The following is a 9,913-nucleotide window of genomic DNA, read 5'->3' as shown; positions in this document are numbered from 1 at the left end:
ATGGTACTAAACATCCATTATGATAGATTTGGAACGTAAGACTAATATAAAATGTAATATATGCAACGAACAACTTTAAGAGTCAAAGTTTAACTCACCAAAAGTAGTTTCCAATGGACGACGACCAACTGCCTTGAAGATCGAAGGATGAACAGACGATGGACGATAAACGACGAACAACAGACGATGGACGAACGACGATGGGCGATGCAGACGCGGACGATTTGGGCAACAATTTGGGTGACACAGACGATTTGGGCGACGAACGACACGCAGACGAACTAGAAGTTCGAAGGACAGTCGTACGATTGAAGGATGATGGACGAACGGGCAGACAACGACCGAATGATTGAAGGACGATCGATTTAGGGGTTCCTCTTCTCTGTTGTGTGCTAAGGTTAGAAGAAAGGAAGAAAATACAAGCAGATATGAAATTGAGGGTTCGATTTGGGGATTTAAATCAGAACTCTCGACGGGCTATCATAACCATTAGGAGTTCTTACACAACTCTCGACGAATTATTGAGTTTGGCCCGTCTAGATTGGCCTTCGTTCCCAATGTCCGACGGACATGGTGAGGCTTCGGGAGTTTTGTTAAACTCTTGATGAGGGACATACCGCATCAGGAGTTATTAAGTACTCCCGACGACACCCTTACGTTGTCGGGAGATAGTCTCTCTCTTGACGACCTATTTTCTGACGGTTGTTTTAGGCGTCGAGAGAGTCCCTTTTTCTTGTAGTGAAACCTATACAATTTTGTAAAAAAATGAGGGATCAATTTTAATGTTTGTATAAATTTAAGGGTTCAAATTTTAAAATTGAAAGCTTAAGAGTATAATTCCAACTATAATGCAACTATCATCGTACTATAGAGGCAGTTTTACAATTGACTTTTTATTCTTAACCATAATGATATTAGAAGGCTAATTAGGAGAGGGGACTTTTGAAGTGAATCCCATAAGTTAAAAATTAAGTTTCCAAAACTCAACTTAGATTTTTTTTAAAAAAAAATATATAATAAAAAAGACCAAAGACAATAAATAGAAATTTGATAGTTTCTCTAATCAAGAATCAAAATGAAAATATTGAGATGAAAATTAGATTTAAATGAGAGAAATAGATCTCATTGTAATAATTATTTAATACTAATATATAAATCAACTTGAATTTTGTTGAAACTCCACTATGTATTATTAAAATTTCACATTGGTTAGGCTATAAAAAGATCACGAGTGTGTAAATAAAGTGGGGAGCAATGATCAAAGTGAAAATATACGATGGTAAGTGACATCACTTCTTTACTCAAGGTTGAAAATTTTGATCTCCAATACCACTAAGTGGGGGCAATATCTTCATTTAGTATAAGGTTTTTTTAGATGAAATCATGTTGATTTATGTTTGGAGTGAGAAATTATTCAAAGAGAGGTTGCTACCATGTGGTTTGTAGTTTTGTCATGTTGGAATAAAAGTTGATCATATTAGAGATATGCATATTTTTAAATCCACATCCAACTGTTGTTATGTGATAGTCTCATCGAATAACTTTTTTTTTTAACAATATTACATCATTATAAAGATATGAAGATGTTTGTAGATTTATTGTCTCCCTAACAAGCAATATATTTTTTTTTATTAAAAAAATTAACTTATGGGTGCTAAATAAGATTGTGGATTTTCTTTTTCCCTAAAACTAATGTTATTTTAATAAATAATGACAAAAATAGGGTTGGGAATGAAATCGTGGGCGGTGTCCACTATTTCAACATGTCTTCAAAATCATGTACCTAGTCCACAATATACCCCGATCAACCCTTGCAGTCCATGTTGCCAAATGTCAAGGCGGTTCACGATTGACAGTAAATCATGGATCTTGTATACGATTTAGTTTTTTTTTTGTACTTTTTATTTTAAATGTTGGCTACGAGCTTACGTATCCCGTCCATGAGTTTACCTACATCTATAGGTGGCTGTAAGTGATAGAGAACAACGATGGCATAATGAAAAGGAATAACAAGAGAAAGTTTAAAATTCGATGGAGATCTACGTAAAAATAAAAAGTCATTGGATCCATAGATCCACATCATAATATAAAAAAAAAAAAAATAAATAAAAAAAAAAAATAACTACGTGTGCGGCGGATGGCAGAGATCCAAGGTGGATGGTGGTAGATGTGATGACAAAATGAAAATGATGCAGAGGAAATATAGTTTGGTGGAGAGAGAAGTGGAGGATGGTGGGGTATTAAGGTGGGGAGGTCACAATTTCTAAGTGAGTCGGCTTTGCAAATTGCAGGCATGGCAGTATGGTAGGCATAGTAGTCGTGGTAGGATTGACCAGGTAATGTGAGAAAAATCGTAAACCCAATCTACGATTATTTGCATGTCATGTGGACTAATTTTATAAAATTGTTCACGATTTACTTATCTATTTTTCAAAATACTTTTATCCTTATCCTATTTTTGCCATTATTTATTAAAATAACATTTTTAAACAAAAAAAAATCTAAGATTGCCCTAATTTCACCACACCCCACTTGTACCAAAGTCAAAAAAAAAAAAAAAAAAAAAAAATCTTGATCTATGCAACCATTTTGATGTCACTTATATAAATAAAAAAAATTCTCAAGTTGGGCTTTTCATATTAGAAGATTTATTTTTAATTTATAAAAAAAAATTTCACAGTCCTGCATTGTGTGGGTGTTTGTCAGTTTGTTTGCTAATTTATGTTGAGTGGATATAATATAATAAATAGGAACAATAGTACAAAATAAATGGGGTAGATATAGAAAGAAAGAAAGAAACCACAACTACAACTAGAATCAGCATATTCCAAAATCATCCTTTCTTCTTCTTATTTATTCTTCTTTTTTGGTTAAAAAAGGCTGCTTCTTGCACTCCTTTTTACCACCCTTCCCTCTTCTAAAATCTACCACTGTAAGTTTTTTTTTTTTTCTTTTTTTAACCAAACCCCATTATTCTTCTTTAATTTTGTCTTCTTCTAACTTCTTTTTCCTTATTCATTGTTTGGCAAAACTCCAACATAATCCAAAACTTCATCTTTGTGTTGACTCAATTTTTTGTGCTTTTCTTTCTTTCTTTCTTTCTTCAGTCTCGGCGCAATTTGATAGCCAAAATTTTGCCATAAGAATACAAAGATTTCATAACACTACGTCAATCAAAAACCTTTCAAGATCCTTTCCTATGTCGTTTATTCATCATGAGGTCAAAATATGCAATTCTTCACCGCTTTTCTTGCCTTTATAATTGGGTTTTTTTTTAAAAAAAAAAAAAAAAAAAAAAAAAATTATTTTATACCTTTTTTTTATTGACCATAATTTTTTTAAAAAAAAAATCAAAAGCAAAAGGAATTTGTCTTAAAAGTTTTCTTACCATCTACGTAAAGTAAATGCCCTTCCTCTTCTCCATGCCATTTTTTGTACTTTCCTCCCTCCATTCAATTTTTCTACAGAAAATTTTAAACTTCATTACCAATTTTTGCTTCTTTTCGCTTGTTCCTTTACCCACCAAAAAAAAAAAAAAAAAAAAAAAAAAAAAAAAACTTTTAAGTCCAAGGCCCAAATTAAGTAAAGCCTAGTTTAACGAATCGGTCCAAAAGCCCATGAATTTTGAGGTAAGGCTACAGATTGGATCCATATTTTTTTTAAAAAAAAAAAATTAATTGAAAACGGTTTAAATCCTATTTCGGTCCTTGAAATTTTAGTATGGTTCTATTTTGGTTCCTAAACTTTAAAAAACTCCATTTTATTCTTTGAACTTTTAAAAAATGTTTATATTAGTCCTTGTTAAGATTATGTTAATGATTTAAAGACAAAATCTGTTTAAGGATAAAATTACATCTAACATGGGTTGAACAAGATAAAGGTGAAGTAAAATATCAACAACCAATGTGTCGGAATAGTGAACAGTCAAAATCTTGGATGCAAAATAACTTTTGAAATCGTCTATAGAAAATTGCTTTACCAGATAATTTAAAATTAAAATCCTATATTTTTTAGCATGATTAAATTATTTGACAGCCTAATCATTCAAAAATACAAGTTATTTAACAATTATGTTTAAGAGTTAATAGATTATTAATAGCAGAGACCAAAGTAAACATTTTTTAAAAGTTGAAGGGACTAAAACAGATATTTCTAAAAGTTTAGAGATCAAGATAGAACAAAACTCAAATTTCGGAGATCCTATTAATTGAAAAAACAACAATAATAAAAGAGTTGGTCTAGAAAATGGAAAACTTGATTACAAATTCACCAAACAGAATTTTAACAACGAACTTTTTACTTTCTAATATTCAAACGTTTGTGTGTGAGAGGAGAATAAAGAGAAGCAAAACGGTGACGTTTGGTGGTTTAGAGCGAGGAGATGGGATCATTATAGATTGCTTCTTCTTCAGTGCCTGCGTGAGGATTCAAGTAATTACTCCTCTCAAATTTATTATAATATTATGATTTAAATACTACTTTTATTACATTCAATTTGTTCTATCTATATTTTCAAAATATTCATTTTAGTAAGAAATTACTATTTTGATCCTTTGATTTTCATTTTACTTTTTTTCTTCTACTTTTCATGTTAAAATTATTAAAATATAGAAATTAAATTGAGACAAATTTAAAAGTATATAGACTAAATCGAACTTTTCTAGAGTTGTATTTAAATCTATTATTATAATAGCACAGAAATAGAATAATACCTGCTGGCTGACTGCTCCATTTTTTTAAAACTCTATTGCTCTATTTTTTGCTTGAAACTTCCCACAATTATCTGTTAACAATCGGTAAAATTCAGTATACTACAATCATAATTTCAATCAAACGCAGGAGTAAATATATATATATATATATATTGGAAGAGGTAAAATTTTACATTATAGTGTTTTTAATACATATTTAAAGATTTAAGGGAAAAATGGGAGAGAATAATGCTTTAAGATCTCAACAATTTTTATATTAATTTTTAAATCTAAGACTAGCTAGCTAGGATATTTTTAATCATGTAGTGATTAGAGTATCATGGGATTTAAAATTTCATCATCAAGTAACACAGATACCAAATCAGATCAAACAAGAGTGGACAGATCATATATGTAAATGTTTTATCTAATTAAAAATACATTCCAATATTTATGATTAGTTTCTAATGGTATTTGACTGCCTACTAAAAAGAATAGTATTTTTAAAATTTTGGAAAAGAATACTTAAAAGTACTGTTAGAAAAATTAATTGAAAGAGAGGTCTTTATTAGTGACTATTTTCTTTTTCTAGTACGGATGAAATTGAAAAATTATCATAAATAACCTTTTTAGTTTCATCATTCACGATTAATATGCTTTTTGAAAACTTGTTGAAATAATTTTTTTTGGTGTTTTTCAACCGTGATTTGTATAAAAAGTTCAAATTTTCAACTTATATATAAATATTTATTCTTTTGAGCTTTCTCGATGAAATCTCAATCTAATTTTGACCAGGATGAGGATCAAGATTCACATAATTTTCCCAAATCTTACTTAATTTTACCGATCTTTCCAAAATTTAAAAATGACACATTCAAACATCATAGAATTTAGAGAAATTTGAAATGATAATTGGTAAATCAATTTAAAAATTTGTGAAAATATAAATTGGGTATAAGATTTGCAAAATTACAAAAGATTTTATATAAAATTTGGGAGGAAAAAATTTGAAAAAAGAGAAGAGAGTTGTATGAGATTTGGAAATATTGTATAATATTAGAAAAAATTATATGGGTCTCGGTGTTCATCTTGGACAAAAAATCACCGAAAAATATGACCTCGTTGTTATTCTCGAACAAAATTGTACTGAGAAAACCCAAAACAATGAATAGTTAGATATAAGATGAAAATTTTATTTTCTTTTATTCAAATCTCGGTATTGATATTGATGAAGAAAGACCGATGAAAAATACTATTTGAACGAATTTTTAAAAAGAAGGCTAATTATGAAAGGTGAAACGCAAAAGAAAAGGTTATTTCTTACCATTTATAAAATTACTTTCTAAGTTGCCCTAATATATGTTGGAGCTTTGTATAATTCTATTTTAATAATAGACTAAACTTGCAATAGTAAAAAATGGAAATAGAAATGAAAAAGAAAAAAGAAGGTACCTGAATGGGAGTGGCAGCTATAAGTGAAGAGGCGATGATGCCACCAAAGACTTGACCGTCAGGTTTTGAAAATGAAATTGAGATTCGTTTCATTTGATCTCCTCCAAAAAACCATCCTGATAGTTGTAAAATCTCAAATGTACCCTACACAATGGTTATCAAACGAAATTAAAAAAAAAAACAATATTTTTAAAACGGCTAATTTTGTTGATAAAAAAGTAATATAAATTTGAAAAATAAGAAATAAATAAACGAAAAACGTTACCAAAATAATTAGAGTTTAATGTTTCAATGAAAAAGAATATATAAGAACAAGACCTCGAATCTAATTGTTGAGGCTAGTGTAGAACCAGGTTTGTGGATAATAACGGTCGAAACTAAACCAACGGCAGAGATGATGCAGATTGCTCGAGGACCTGGCACTGAAAATGTTGATATTCTATCCACAATATCCTGCCACACATTTATATTAACCTTATAAATATTGTTTCAACTATGTTTATTTACTTTGTTATTCACTCATAACCATCTTTTAAAAGGAAAATTTTCAAAATAGAAAAATAAGGAAAATTATTTATAAAAAAAATAGTAAAATTTAATTTTCTTTGATAGAAATTGATAGAGATTGAGAAGTTTATCAATATTTGTCAATGATAAAAACTAATAGAAATCTATCATTACTATATGATAAACGTTGATAGAAATTTATTAGTGTCTATTATTTTTTTTTTTTTGCTATTTTTGTAAATAGTGTGACATTTTTTCTATCGAAAAAGATTTTCTTTTTAAAAAGTTAATCTAAATTTTAAAAACTAAATCTAAGTGATTTTTACGATTTTTTTTCTTTTTTAAATTTAAATGAGAATTCAAATGAAACTAAAAGAAAGGTAAAATCCTTTAGTAAAAGAATGAGATAAAATGAGCATAAATAATAAAAATGAAAAATTAAAGATGAAATTGTTATTAAACGAAGTTTTAGTTTTTAAAACTTAATTTAAATTTTGAAAACATTATTGGAAGTAAATAACAACACAAAGAGTTAGTGTTTATAAGTTGAATTTTAGAAAATGAAAAATCTAATGGTTAATATAGTTGGCTAGCATTTTACACTCAATGGTTTAGAAGCCAGAAGATCATATAACTATCTATTAGTAACAAAAGTAACTAAATAAATAATAATTACATCGATTAAAATACCAATTTAATCCCATATCTTAAAATATATTGAATTTTAGTCTTTATGCTTTCAATAAATTTTAAATGCAGTCATAGATACTACTAGTTTATAGTTGACTTTTTCAAAAAGTTTTATTTGGTCGATTTTGAAAACATATTCACATACTATTTTTTTAAAATAATAATTATTATTATTGAACCAAATTTAGTAAAAATTAACATTATTATTATTATTTAACCAATTTTAGTAAAAATTAACATCAAATGACCAAATTTAAGATTTATTGAAATTACATGACTAAAATTGGATAAATGAAAAATACATGATCTAAAATTGAACAAACTTTAAAGTATAAAGGCTAAAATGGTATTTTAACGAAATTAGATTTAATAAACTTTTTATAGTTTTTGATTTAAACTATGGGTTATAAATATTATTATATTTAATTTAATATATATTTTTTAGTACATTATATTTAATAATTAAACCATATATACTTACCTCTCCCGGTGCAACAAGAACAACATGAGGGGTAAAACTTCCGCCAGCTGGGTCCCATGCATAACCGCCTTCAAATCAATATAACAAACTATTAATTAATATAATAATTTCTAAACTAAAATGAGACTTTCCCCCATTCTTATTCCAAGGTTGTTCAAATTATTAATATTAAAAATAAAAGAAAAATAAATATAAAAGAACAAGAAAAGGAAAAAAAAAAAAACTTGATTGTCATTAACCTAAAAATAATTCGAATAGCTAAAATTAAAAACCATAACCGTTCTTTAATAAACATTTTAGCGTCCTTTAATAAACATTTTAGATTTTGTACTTTAAATTTTCTATTTTAGTCCGATATTTTAATAATTCTTAAATTTAGTCCTTTTATTAATTATTGGCTATTTTTTAAAGAACATTTTTATTATAAATTTGGGAAATAAATACATATTCCTTACATAAAATTATTATTATTATTTACTCAAATTAATAAAATGTCAGGTTTTTTTTCATAAAGTAACATTCAAGATTTTATTCCACCTCAATTGTTATTTTAAAGGATAATTTTAGTTTCCATATTTTGAGGTTTGTTCAACTTTAGTTCCTATATTTTCAATTTATATATTTTTATTTCTTAAACTTTCAATAAATCCCAAAGTGAGGGTAAAGTTAATTTTTTATCAAAAATAGGTTAAATAACAACAATAATTTTTATGTAAGAAAATAGATATATGAATATATTTTTAAAATTAGTAGTAAAAAATGCTAATAGAAAATATATATATATATTTTTTAACATCAACAATAAATTAGTAATAAAACTAAGTTTAAAGAAGAATAGAAAGAAAAGAAAAGAAAAGAAAAGAAAAAGAAAAGAAAAAGAAAAGAAACCGACGGTTACATGCGCTTTTCACGGCGGCGACGAGCGACTGAAAGAAAAAGACAAACCGATCGACGGAATTGAAAGTTGAACCCTATACATACCTAACGGTGCGAGAAGCTGCAATTTACCGCGGCCAGGCCGGCGGCCAAGACGGCGTTTCGAAATGGTTTGTGAATCAGCGGACGAAGCAAAGCTCTGCTGCGGCGGAAGTTTCCGATCGACGGCGTCGTTTTTCCTCGGCCTTCCTCTTTTTTTTTTCTTCGAAATTATCTCCTCGTCGGCCGATTCACTAAGTTTCTTTTCCTCGACGATTTCGCCACTACCGTTCGACCTCTGTTCGTCGTCCGCCGCCGTATAATTCTCGAGATTATTAATGTCTTGCTGATTCTCCGGACATTCACATTTCACAGTGAAATTTCTGCCATTTTGAGGCTCCATGGAAAAGAACTTCAAGAATGAATAGTTTATTAGTTACCAGAGAAATGCTCTGTTTTGCAGACTGCAATGACGATCATCAATTATAGATTCAATTTTCTTTATTTGGTAGGTTTTATTAATTTTTTTGAGGAAATTTATTTGGTAGGTTTTAAATAATAATGTTTTTTAGTGCAAGATAATAATGTTTTGAAAAAATAAAAATATTTGTAGAAAAATTTAAAAGGTCACTGAAATTGTACCCCTAAATAGTGTAGTAGTAGTGTAATTTTGGAAAATATTAACCAAAAAAAAAAAAGGAAGAAAATTTGAAAAATATTTGCAAAAATAAGATTATTATATGTTTTTATTATTTCAATCTGAAGCCTCTTAATTTATTATTCTTATTATTACGGTAACATTTCGAATTTCAGAAAAAATTAAGTTAATTATCTAAAATTATTGAGTTTAAATTTCCCCTCATTTGTTGGGTTAAATTGAAATAATGAATTTTTTTTATTGATTAAATTGAATTTAATTGATTAGATATTCGAACTTATTAGAATTTTGTTTTCCTTTGATTTTGGATTTTAAGGCCAACTTTAAAAAAAATTAAGAGATAATTAATTTCATGGGGTTTAATTGATTTAAATATTTGGAAGGATTTAATTTGTATCTAGATCTTATGCCTTTTAATTTTGGTTTTTGAAGCAAGATAAATTGAAAAGTTAATTGATTTCTAAATTTAATAGAATCTTTGGAGATTTTGGAAATATTTTGATAAAATATTTTATTTAT

At 27.9% G+C, this 9,913-nt stretch overlaps 1 protein-coding gene across 1 annotated transcript; it reads right to left on the bottom strand.

Moving 5' to 3' along the window:
- Positions 1-4,173: 4,173 nt before the first annotated feature.
- On the bottom strand, positions 4,174-9,230 carry LOC120087641 (AT-hook motif nuclear-localized protein 11-like). The gene is made up of 6 exons (XM_039044481.2): positions 8,803-9,230; positions 7,822-7,889; positions 6,462-6,596; positions 6,144-6,287; positions 4,713-4,783; positions 4,174-4,415 (listed from the first exon to the last, which is right to left on the bottom strand). The coding sequence occupies exons 1-5, from the start codon at positions 9,137-9,139 to the stop codon at positions 4,745-4,747; spliced, it is 723 nt and encodes a 240-aa protein (XP_038900409.1). The 5' UTR covers positions 9,140-9,230; the 3' UTR covers positions 4,174-4,415; positions 4,713-4,744.
- Positions 9,231-9,913: the final 683 nt, after the last annotated feature.

The sequence above is a fragment of the Benincasa hispida genome, chromosome 10, assembly GCF_027475165.1.
Source record: "Benincasa hispida cultivar pf3 chromosome 10, pf3_genome.v1.1, whole genome shotgun sequence".
NCBI classification, from domain to species: Eukaryota; Viridiplantae; Streptophyta; class Magnoliopsida; order Cucurbitales; family Cucurbitaceae; genus Benincasa; species Benincasa hispida.
The sequence above is the reverse complement of the archived record's forward strand: the minus strand, read 5'-3'. Positions and strand labels throughout refer to the sequence as shown.

Excerpts from the sequence above, each read along its gene's own strand:
- LOC120087641 (XM_039044481.2), bottom strand. The coding sequence starts at position 9,139 with ATGGAGCCTCAAAATGGCAGAAATTTCACTGTGAAATGTGAATGTCCG. Across the intron at positions 7,890-8,802 it reads GCAGCTTCTCGCACCGTTAG|GCGGTTATGCATGGGACCCA; the intron begins GTATGTATAGGG and ends ATTGATTTGAAG. Across the intron at positions 4,784-6,143 it reads TAGCTGCCACTCCCATTCAG|ATAATTGTGGGAAGTTTCAA; the intron begins GTACCTTCTTTT and ends GATTGTTAACAG.